Here is a 12,357-nt window from a genome sequence, read left to right as displayed (position 1 = left end):
CAAATTCCTCAAAGTTAAGATGAGAATCTAGAATGACACCCAGATATTTAAACTCATCCACTTTTTGGATTTCTTGCTGATCAAAATTTACGCCGTACTGTAAAACACAGTGCAGCCTTTAAGAGTCACTAGTGACACTCTTGACGCTCCACAGAGGTTTTGTCCTCTGGAGAAACGCTCACAGCCAAACCTTGATCATAAAACCCATGAAGGAATTCACTTGGCATTCCTGGCAGCTGCCAGTTTTCCGTCAGGGGCCATTTTTCCTCACTAAAGTCAGGCCAAAGCTATTTGCAGTGATGAAAAGAAAACAGGAGGCCAGAACGGCCTCTTTGATATACTGGGATGTGGAGATAAAACAAAGAAAAGAAAAAAGCTCCGGCCTTGCTGCTTGGACTAATTGGTTTGTTTGATCTGATGTTTTTCTCCTCTCTCCCTGCAGAGAGTCGGACTCACCCAGCACGGTGATGACGGCGCTCGTTTTGGCGAATCCCTCTGCGTTTTGGGCCACACACTCATACCGGCCCTCGTCGTCTTTCTTCACCCTTTCGATGATGAGGGTGCCGTTTTCTCCCAGCGAAACCCCTGCAGCACAAAGCTTTGAGCTGATTGTGGTATTTTAATATGAAAAGCATGATTCGTTACACTCAGGATGTGCAGATGAAATGATCTCAGCATCTCACAAATACCACCAACAAAATTTGCATCCATTGATACTTTACAATTAAAAACACAACATTTGCATCATATCATCTCGTGTGACATTATTCTGAAAAATACCTGGACTCTCTTCCATTTCGACACCATTTTTGTACCACCGGATCAGAGGACGAGGAACCCCCGAAGCAAAGCAACCCAACATCAGGGTGCTGCTGCTGTTCACGTCCAGATTGGTCAGATTCTGGTTGAGCAATGGCCGCTTCCGCTCTGCATCAAAATGAGTAGAAAACTGAATCAGAGCTGCAATTAGTTTAGAGAAAACAACCTGTGCTGGAGTAAGCAACAGTATGGAAGTCCAAAAGTGCCAAAATTATCAGAATAAATCAATTTGTTCTTTGTTAGCTTGAAACTAACTAGTAAAATAATTATGTGGTCTTTATTGGAGCCCTGTAAAACGTAATATAAATAGTTAAAAGCAACATACAGTATGAGCTTAATGCATAGCTTAAATAAATAATTTTTCATTCACAAAAATCATGTGCACCAATTCCAGTGTTTAATTATTACACTGTCCTGTTGTGACACATGCTGAATTAATTTTACACATACTCAGAAGTTGTGGGCGGGGCTGTTCAGGTCGACCAATCAAATGTTAAAGTTTACCTAAAAACCTGCAGTGAAAGTTTAAATTATTTCTTGGCACAGGAACCATAAAATAAATATAAATATGATTTAAACATTAAGGAGAACATTTCATGTATGTTAACTTAGTTATATATTTAATTATTGACACATCAGCTATTTTTATTCAAATTAAGATCCTGTCTTGTGGTTCTTTCTCTCAGACAGGATGGAAATGTTGTTTCCTACCTTTCAACTCCAAGTCGGCCATCTTGACTTTGGACTTTTTCGGTCTCTGCAGCTTGTATGCATGGCACCGATACCCTGCGGTGCTGCTTTCGGACACATTGCTCACATTGAGAGACATGGAAATGGAGTATTGGTCCACCCGGAGGTTGGACACGTCGGTGGTGATTGTTTTATTCGTGGAGTCCAGCCACCGTAGGCCTGTGTAGAGGTAACGGGTCGCCCTGCAGGTCAGAGTGACGTCGTCTCCCTCTATGGCTGCTCGAGGTTCGATGGCGACTTCCTCCGGTTCATCTAAACAGAAGAAAACTTTGCATCATCTTCATAAATCTTCCCCAGCTACAAATGTGTTCAGCTGTCAGCAGCATGATGCACTAGTCGTGCTCTTTAAACCATAAACCGCTTGTCAGAAGTGAAGGAATGTCAATTTTGAAGTTGTTTCCTGTTTAATCACCATTAATTGGAAGCACGTTGGCGAAAAGCGTGGCTGACGGCACTTCTGCGCTCCAACTGGAGCGAGACTGACTATGTGACCCATGGGAACCAGACTGTGCTTGTTTATTCAGTTTTGTTGGAAAGCATTCTCTGTCCTCTGAAGGCAGATGTTATTACAATTGTCCTCTTCTCTTTTTTTCTTTCTCCATCTTCCTCCTCTCTGGAGGAGAGCCGGGTGCCTCCTGGGGATCGGATTACCCTGCAGGTTACTCAATTTTTAAAATGTTTTTCTGCTCATGAGGACAAGTGATTTGCTCAAGTTTGATTAAAAAAATAAAAAAGTGTTTTGCTTTATTCCAACACCTCAGCCCTGCTGTTATTACGTAATCGTCTCAACAGACGACGTTTTGGGGAACATTTGGAAACGCTCCGATGCACATATAAAGTAAACTCGCACTCGTGCACACAGGCTGAGAGAGAAAGAGGAATGACCTGCTGGCACCGGAGCAGGAATGCAGTTATTCATAGTTGTTTTTAAACGCGTGCCGTTACAGCGCCCCATATGGCTCAGGACACGTTCGCCTCTCTTCCCCCCTTTCAGGCCGTTCAGCTCCAGTGGAAGATGTTTTCAATTAATGCCCCCCTCTGGTCTCTTTATTGCACAACACAATCTGTGCATTCCTTTCCTGCTCTTGCAGTTCATTAAAGCGAGCACTGCAGTTCATTTGAAACAATCCAGCGCTTTGCAATTAGTGCTGCAACTATTTCTGATTGATTTTTTTTTGAGCAACACTTACCGTCAACGTAAAATGGGAGAGTCATGCGGAAAGTGCCGATTTTGTTTTGGGCCTGGCAGAAGTAACGTCCAGACACGCGAGCCTCTCTGATCACCAGCGTGCTCACAGTCTAGAGAGATGATTCAGATTAAAATCAATAATTAAACAGATTATCGGAATTATAAAGAATATTCCCTTTTACGCTTCTGTCACCAAGAAAGCTGCAAGTCGTCAAATTTAATATTTAGTTCACTTTTATTTACTTTACTCAGTTCACTTTACTTTAGTTCAATTTACTCTAATTCAGTTCAGTTCAATTTAGTTCAGTTCACTTCAGTTTAGTTTAGTTCAGTTCAATTTACTCTAGTTTAGTTTCCTTTGGTTCAGTTTAATTTAAATTACTTTATTTAACTTTATTTTTGTTCAATTTAGTTTAGTTTAGTTCACTTATTTATGCCAAACATGTTCACATTCATAATTCAAATAGTGTAATATATATTAGATAATTATTTGGACAGTTATCTAAATATAAAAATATAAATGTATTTAACCCAGCCTCCTTTTTTATGAGTCTTATTTTTTATACATTGTTTTTTTATCCAAAGAAAAGAGAAAAATATAGTGTGATTTTGTATAAGAAAAATGATACGTGATACAAATAAAAATGTGAAAAATTCGGCATGGTTTTGTGTTTAGCCATTAAGGTTTTATCACAAGCTGGAATCCAGTGTAAGTCAGTAGACTTTAGATCAACCAGTTAACATGTTTTAGGAAGGTGAGAGGAAACTGGAGTACCCAGAGAGGATCCATCCATTCACAGGGAGATCATCAAAACTCCAACCAGTTTCTGTGTGATTTAATCTCAATGTCAACACAGATTCTCCATTTTTAAGTTCCAACATTTCCAGAGAAGATTTCTAGATTTTCATTTTATGTTCACCTAATCGCTGTCCAATCACTACTTGCCTGCGTTAGTCGATGTCAGTGTGCATTCATCAGAGTCCTGATGTTAATGAACGGATACATCTGGACTTTTAAAGCCCACTGAGTCACCCTCAAACCTACAGGCCTAGAGCTGGGCACTGTGTGTATTTCCTGGAAAGCAGCACTAATGACATACTAAATTTACAAAAAATACAACTTTTTAATGGCTTAGATAGACAAAATAATAACTGCAGCTTGGACGAGAGCCAGATGGCTGTGGGTTGTGTTTAACATTTTTGGGAACATCTGTTTTCTTTGGCATGCACTGAGCTACAATGAGGAGGATTGTCTGGTGTATGCCGGATCATAACTTCCTGGACTGCCATTGTGTTCGCTCTCAGACTACATTAACCCATTTCAGCCCCTTAAAACGTCCAGGCAGCACTGAAAGATTAAAGTTGGGTCGTGTCGACCAATCCATGCTGAAATGTCATCTGTAAAAACATGGTCTTATCGTATTATGTTACCCTCCATGATGCAACCTGAGATTGAAAACATTCACACTCCTCAAGAGGTGACCTGACCAGACGCACTGTGACCTGCATGCCTCCCCCCCCAGGCCTATGCCTTCCCTCATACTGTGAGTTGGGCGAGCTTCGCCTCTCCGCTGCGCCGCTCCGAGGCCCGGCCCCGACTGTGTTCTTATTCACAGGTCGGCACGATTTATGTGGGCTGACAGAGAGGAATTTGCTGCCAACAAATCCCTCGCTCTTTAAACCGCGGCTTGTTATCATTGACCCTCAGTCCTAACCCTCATAAAATACCAGCGACTGGCCACAAGCATGTGTAAATTAGTTATGCCGCCCCATTTATGTCAAGGAAATATTAGAAGTGATGCACTGTGCGTTTGATAAATTTACAGTTAATTAAAGATGACCTATTATTCTTCCTCTAAAAGGTTAGGGTTTATTTATGGGCCACACAAAACCTGTTCATTATACGTTTTATTTTTTTTAACAAAATTATTCTTAGATGACCAGTTCTGCTTATTTTGAGTTCATTTCAGAATTAAATTAATTATACAACCATAAAGCACTGAAAAGCAGAACTACACTGTAAAACATTTAGTCTATCTCCTACTGTTTACGTCAAATAAATTTAGTGATTTTAAGATTTTTGATCTAAATATGTGAGTTTGTGAAAGATAAACTTACAGTGATGAGTTGTTTTAACTTTTGTCAAACCTCCAAGAAGAAACCAGTTTTTAGGAAAGAAGGGAAAGACAGGAGTGAGAACTATTTCCCAGAATGCTTAGCGGCATGTTTTTGTATCCTGAGATGGAAGTGCGTTAGGAAGTCAGGAATTTTATTTATGCAATTTGAAACAAGAATTTTAATTATTCTGAAGTAAAATAAATAATTTTAACTTGATATTGTGAGTAAAAATAATAGAGAAATGTGGCTCTTTAACTCGGTGAAGACATTTTTTTTCTCCCAAAATGTACACATAATTATTTGGTTTAAATTGCAAAATCACATGAAAACTCACAATTCAAGATTAATCATTTATTAATGAATAATTAATGTTACCAGAACTTGAAAATAATATTTTACACAACTTGTGTCTTGTTAAATCAGCTTCATGGACGTTAATTTCTGAGCACAATTGTCTTGTTGAATTAAATTGCATTTTCAAGCCAGCAGGTGGAATTTTATGTTCCAGTTAATCCACCTTTAAATGTTTTACAGTGTAAAGCCTTTTGCACAACCAACAAAAAAGCAGCAAGAGGTTTCTGGATGTTAAGTCAAAAACAAAACACTTGTCTTTTCCAGCACCAGTATCTTTCTGAAGTCTTATTTCAAGTGCAATAAGGCAATGTCACTATAAACTAAACTAGTTGTGTGTTTTTGCAATGAGGTTAGCTGACTGCTAGCCGTTTAGACATCAAATGCACGGATGTACACCTCTGTGTTTAACACACAACCAAGTCTCAGATAAATGAAATGCACACGTGTTTGAGAGTGTGATTTCTCTCAAGAAGTAGGGCTGAATGCGTGCAGACTTCATTTGAATCAGATGGACTTGCGCAGCAGCTCTGTGCATTTGTGTTTGAACTCAGCGAAAAGTCATTCAGATGTTAGTCAGATGTTAGAAGCAGTGCAAGTATTTTCTCTGCTGCATTTTTATGGTCCGAAGATATTTTTCTCCCTCTGAAACTGTCACTGGGTGTTGAAATTTTGTGTTTAAGTTGGCTGAGGCTTCCTTATGCCTATAGCAATAAAGCAGCCTAAGTATCCCTGGAATAAATCACGTCTCTTTAACTGCATAGATGAAGATAAACAGTTTTTGTGTCGATCAAGAGAGCTGAGGGCGTTTAGTTGTTTGTGGTCACATAGGATTACAAAATTAACCAATTAATCATCAGCTGTTTCAAAATGAATAATTCAGTACACACCTTGTTTTTTTCTTGAACCAGTTCTGTCTTGGCGTTTATACTGCTGATCAAGTTGTGGAAATTATTACTTTGTTCGTTAAGCGTCACCGGGACTGGATCGTTGACGGAGAGGCATCTGCAAAGACAAGACGTTTTAAAACTCTTTATGTTGCATTTTCAGTAATCCAAACTTATGATAAACAGTAAATATCATCATATTCTGGAGAAATAAGAACAGTTGAGACATTTATAGATCATAACTGTGTTTTTCAAAAACCCCTTGACTTTTTTATTTAAAATCTCTAGATACTGAATGGTGATTTAGATGTGGGTCTAACAAGCAGTTTTGCAACAAAGATGATCTACATCAATGAATTAGGAAAGGTAAATTAAGCAATGACTAAACAGCAAGACCACAGCTGTTGTTTGTGAGCATAAAGTGTAAATTACACAACATTTTCTGCTGTTTATGTGTTTGCACTCAGTGCAAAATATCCATAAGCTTAGAAATGATTATTTAGGTAAAAAGTGTTTTTATGAGGAAACTAACAGTGAGCAGAATTTAAATCGCATGAAAGATGTCAGAATAATATTATCTAGGTTTAAATCTCAGGAGTAAAATACTGTTAATGAAGAGGAAAGTGAGACTCGCATCAATCACTACTATAGAACAGACTTGTTCTGACGGAAATTAATTTGTTTTCAATGCGGTGGATTACAGAGAGACTGGACTCCTTACAGAGTCTTTTAAAATCCATCTATAAGGTTCTGGTTTGCTAAGTCTCCAACTTCTTAAAGGAAAAACATCATATAAATCTTAATTCTCTGAACTAAATTTGAGCTGTGGACTTTGAATTCACCACTTTTGTCTGTGATGGATAATTCACCAATCTTTTGTTTTGTGTTGATTGTTTTTCCTTCCAGGCTTTTTGTTTGTTTGTTTTATTGGCTCTAGCAGCCTTCATTTAGTGAATGATGATAGTGAATTGATAGTGGGTAATGAGAGAAGGGGGAAGACATGTGGCAAACGTCACCAGGCTGGGAATCAAACCTGCAACAGCTGCGTTGAGGACTAAAACCTCCATATGTGGGTTGAGTTTAACGCCTTTCCATGCTTTTACATTTTTTTCAGTGTTCATCAAACATGAAGATGCCCATCATGAGCTACAACCCAAAATGCAAAGAAGAAGTTTCTTATTAAACGGAGTGAGGTCACTATCTGGGAACCGTCCAGGTCTGGTCTGGGTCTGAGAATTTGATCTAAGCCAACCTCCCTACCCCTCATCCCTGAAACCCTTCACTGCTCATGGTGAACAATTAACCTGATGAGGCAAAAAGGAGAGGAGGAAGCAGCAGTAGCGACAGGAAGGGCTGAGCACCGCCACATACAGGAATCACTGCACTCTGGGCTGAGGAGATAAGGCCGATCCTAAACCTCAGCGGTCAGCTGAGAAGAACTGATAACTCCTCAGCCTGGTGATAAAGACATCCTCATGTTTTGCTCCCTTGTCACCTCTAAACCCCCCAGTTTTCTCCAAAAGATTAAAGGTGACCTATTATTCTTCCTTGAACAGTTTAGGATGGGTTTAGGAGCAATACAAAACTTGTTTCTTACAGTTTTTGCACAAAATAATTCTTAGATCAGAAGATTTTAGTTCCGCCTGTGAGCAATTTTAGGGCCTCTTTTCACTTTAAACCCAAATAAACTGCTCCTGGCCATGCCCACCAATTTAATGTCAATACTCGCCTATGAAAATGGCTGCAAACAGTTTCACAACTGTGCAACCGTACGTCTTTGAAAAGCAGAAGTGAAGCCTTCTGCACAACCAACAAGAAAGCAGCATGTGGTTTCTGGATGGCAAGTCAACAACAAAACAGTTGTCTTTTCAGGCAGAGCATATCTTAGGAAAGCAAAGAGTCTTCAGTCAGAGGCTTCCTCTAATTGTTGTAACACAGACTGCTACAAGAGATCTTTCCTGCCTACAATAACTCTTTGAATTAGTATGAGTTAATTTCCCTTCGAGATCAATAAAGTATTTTTGAATTCGCATTAGAAAGCATATAAAACCAGCTGACCAAACATTCTGGACCTTTGCTGGGTTTGCTAGGTAACGGGGAAGTGCCTGATGATTTATGAAGTTACATTCAGAAAGTTAAAAAAAAAAAACAGCTAATTTTCCAAACACTAAAAAATAAATGTGGCTGCTTTAGTTTTTTTTTTTTTAAGTGCTGTGACTTTTTGAGAAGCAGTGGAGATCCAAATGGAAGAAGTTTTGTAAAATACGTCCCCGTTAAGATTGAGGTCTGAGCTTGAAGGGCCACGTTTTGGATTTACAGTGACATATTCTGTGTTGTGCGACGCTTGCATAGAACAAACATTTTTGTGCAATTGGCCCCCCACCAGGCTGCAGTTGTTCCTCCGTCTCATTAGCTGGTCACCACAGTGCAGCCACTGTTCCTGATGCCAGCCTCGATTATGCTTAGGTCTGCACACAGACTTTGTTCAACCTCAGCTTTGATTTATCAGAAATCTATAAACCACACATTGTTCTTGGAGAAAATGCAAAAACTTGCAGATTAAAATCATCCAGCATGAAACATAATTTAGTCTCCTTCAGTCCACTTTGTTGTTTTTGTCAGCGTCGTCTGAGGCGGATATGCCAAATGTAATGGCCCATTGTTTTGCTGATTTTAGCACTCCAACGTTTGCTGATACCCCCAACAGGCCGGGACCTCTGTAAATGTCCTAATATTTATTCTTTTCGCGGGTTCACTTCCAGGCCGGCATTTGTGCAAAGTCACTCAGCTCCGGGAATCTGAGATTTAAATTATTTCTCCCATGTTTCTCATTCAGCCCACAGAGCTACTGACCAGAAAGGAGAGGGCAGTTCTCGACTGTTTCCATGTTTTGATATATTTGTCATCTTTGGGGACAGACTGAGCTGAATCAGAGTGGATGTGTTGCAATATTGGCTGCCCAGGGCGGAACGGTGACTCAGTTTCCTATTATAAGCGTTTCCTGATACTTGGAAACACTTGTAGTGAATCTCGTGGTCATTATTGGCTCATTCCGTCCTTACAGCTTAAATTAAAGAAAAAAAAACCTATATTCTTTCAAAGTTCAGAACAAATATTTTTTTCTGAATTAATAAAAAAAGAGAATCATGATTGTTTGTGCACAAATCTGTTATAGTTGTTTTCTGAAATTTAGAACTGGAACATGAAATTCTTGTTATTGTAAATGAAAAACAGTTTTAGAAGAGATTTTTCTTAAAGTGATCTGATTTCTGTTTATTTAAGCTACTCTTTTGCTTTAAAAGCTGCATGTTAGCACAGGATTACTGGTGTATAGTGAGCGGGGATCTGTGTCAGAAAGCATCATCTGTGTCCCATCATGATCCTGAACCAGTTGGTAAAAAAGACTGTTGGTAGAAACAGTTGGTAGAAAATCCCAAGTTTCAGAAAAAGTGAACACTGATTTGGTTTTACCTCTGTGAACTTGATGTTTAAGCTTCCAGTAAAGTTTTTTGTCGAGCGGGAAGCTAAAGAACCGTGACTGAAAACAAAACCAAGATGGTGACTCACTGTTCGCTGTTCACCGTTGTGCTGGTGTGACATGGCTGCCACAGCCAGGTGATGCTGGGCAGCGGCAGGCCGAAGGCGGTGCAGGTCAGCTGATGCTGCTTGCCGGCCATGTAGGGCTGCACGTCCTGGTTGGAGAGCTCCGCCTCAGAAATAGTCGGCTTCACTACGAGGAAAGAGAGAGAGAAAACAGGTTGTGGTATTCCAAAATGTCTTTTAATGAAAAACGACGATCATGACGGAAAGCCGAGAGGGAAAACGGCATCTTTGAGTCCAATTATCCTTTAGACACTTTGCAGAGGAAGAATGGCAGGACGGCTGGAGATCCGGGACGCTGGAGGTCAGAGAGCGACCTTTCTGTGACCTCAAGCTCCAGTCATTGATTTAACCGTGTAACAAGCAGCAGATCAAGATACTTGTGCCAACTGAGTAGATTGTCCAGATCACTAATCAACTCCTAAATATTCACAAAGCTGTAGGGCTGAAATGACTAATAGGATTAATTATGATTTATTTTGATTAATTGTGATTAGAGGAAAGAAGAATATACTTTATTGAAAATGCTTATTAATTGACAAGCTACTGCATCCAAGATGTTAAATGTTAATAAGAGAAATATGACCATATGTGATAAAATGTAATATATAAATATATGTAATATATTTATTTATATTTATAGATATATAAATAAATGTAAGAGTGATGTAAGTAGTTCAAATAAATATACTTCAATCAATCAATGAAATAATCATCAAATAATTTGTAATTGATTAATCATTAATACATAGACTCACATAAAGCATATTTGCTGAAAAAAAATCAATATACTGAGATCAGTTATACAACAAAAACTGTGTTAAAAAATATATAAATTTTGCGTCTAGGATACAAAAACTTTTGCATGTAAATGTCTTTTATCTGAAAAATTTTATATTAAGCACCTTTTTTAAAAAATAAAATTATTAATCAGTTAATTGATAAATAATCACCAGATCAGAAAGCATTGAGCTTTTCACATGTTGATGTTGGAAGTATTTTTTAGATGGAGATGCATTCTTTGCTACAAATCAAGTCTTCACCAAAAGACTGCTTTGTTATTGCATTTCAATAAAATGTTAAAAAAATTTTAATCATCAAAAAGGAAGCTGAAATGTTTATTTACATATTTAAATGTGTTCCTTAAGAAAAGGCTTAAGTGGGTAAAAGAAAAAAAGCAGAATGTACCAATTTTTATTCGATTAATCGATTAATCATCAGAATAATTGACAGCATAATTGATTACTTAAATAACTGTTGTACAAGATTGAAGTATGAACTGTGAAATATCCCACATCCATCCGTCAAACATCCAGAACTCGTTCATAATGTCAAACATCAAAACCCACATAGTTCTCTAATCGTTGCCAGAAATATTTATTTACTTTTGTTTATTTCTGTCTGAGCACTTCTTTGTTTTTTTTGTCATTCTAATAACTAAAACTGGCACAAAGTCTAACAGTCAAGAATCATAAATAAAGATTACACACGCCAGAAGGGGTCCGAGTTTTCCACGTTTTGGCACGCCATCGGGATTTCTCAGAAAACTTTAAAGAAGCCAATAGAAAAGGTTGCGCCCTCTCTCCCCCACCATGGCAAGCAGCACCTCTCTGTTCTCTATAGAAAGCAGACTACCCTTAACAGGCCCAAAATATTTACAGCCTCAAGTGTTAACGGCCATCAGCATCGCTCATAAAGTCATCAAAACACTGAAATCCAGGTCCTTGTACTTGCTGCATGGAACATTTTGTTTCTGTGAGCAGCCCTGCCTGTGTGTGCTCATGCGAGCAGCACAATAGCGCTGTGGCCGTTTACACGCCGCCCCAAGCCCCTTCAGAAGAGCCTCAGTAATCAACAACAGCTGCCCGAGCTGTGTCAATCCAGCGCTGGAAACAACAAGCCCCCAAATTCCTCTCATTCTGGAGCTGCTACCTGCCGTCCAGAGCAGCTGGGCCTCAGTCCGCATTACCTCAGAGCGCAGCGCAGCGCTGGCCTACCTTCAACGATCAGAGTGTAGCTCAGATTCCTGAACACGCCGTGGCTGCCCACGGTTATTGTGTAGACCCCAGAGTGCCTCTGCTTCAGTTCAAGGATGGACAAGCTGTAGCCAGACATCCTGTAGCAGGTTGAATTCCTAAAAATGCCGACGCCGTCTTTGTACCTGAGATTTGGAGGGAGAAAAACATGTTGTCATGATGACTGAATAATTTATTTCTATTGTAAAAACACAAAATCTTAAAGTATTTTCGTCTAGTTCCAAGTGCAACTATCTTACTACTCTTGAAATAAGACAAAACTAACTTATAATCTGAGCCAGATTGTAAGTTCACAAGTTATTAAACTAAGTTAGTTTACTAAGTTGACTTAGTTACCTAAGTTTAGCAAACTAACCTGTTAGTTTGCAAGTTTACTAACTTGTAATCTCCACTATGTTCGCTTACTAACTTACTTTAGTAAACTAACTTAGTTTGTATTATTTCAAGTTTACTAAGATGATTTGCACTAGACCAAAAATATTCGATTTTGTGTTTTTGTAGTGCAGCAGATCATCAACATCCTCTCACTGCAACCAAACACAATCTAACCAAGTATTTTTGGTCCAGTGCAAATCATCTCACTAAACATGAGTTATTAATAACTTTT

The 12,357-nt window shown here is 38.9% G+C and overlaps 1 protein-coding gene across 2 annotated transcripts in view; it reads right to left on the bottom strand.

Moving 5' to 3' along the window:
• LOC129360552 (vascular endothelial growth factor receptor kdr-like) overlaps positions 1-12,357 on the bottom strand; it is a 52,650-nt gene that overhangs the window by 24,921 nt on the left and 15,372 nt on the right. For both annotated transcript variants that reach the window (XM_055030864.1, XM_055030865.1), the window contains exons 9-15: positions 11,712-11,875; positions 9,682-9,844; positions 6,118-6,232; positions 2,760-2,868; positions 1,531-1,821; positions 781-927; positions 457-585 (exon numbers count right to left, since the gene is read on the bottom strand). In XM_055030864.1, the coding sequence (XP_054886839.1) occupies positions 457-585; positions 781-927; positions 1,531-1,821; positions 2,760-2,868; positions 6,118-6,232; positions 9,682-9,844; positions 11,712-11,875 (1,118 nt within the window). The remainder of the gene's footprint in view (positions 1-456; positions 586-780; positions 928-1,530; positions 1,822-2,759; positions 2,869-6,117; positions 6,233-9,681; positions 9,845-11,711; positions 11,876-12,357) is intronic.

The sequence above is a fragment of the Poeciliopsis prolifica genome, unplaced genomic scaffold (assembly GCF_027474105.1).
Source record: "Poeciliopsis prolifica strain line A6 unplaced genomic scaffold, Auburn_PproV2 SCAFFOLD006, whole genome shotgun sequence".
Lineage (NCBI taxonomy): Eukaryota > Metazoa > Chordata > Actinopteri > Cyprinodontiformes > Poeciliidae > Poeciliopsis > Poeciliopsis prolifica.
The sequence above is the reverse complement of the archived record's forward strand: the minus strand, read 5'-3'. Positions and strand labels throughout refer to the sequence as shown.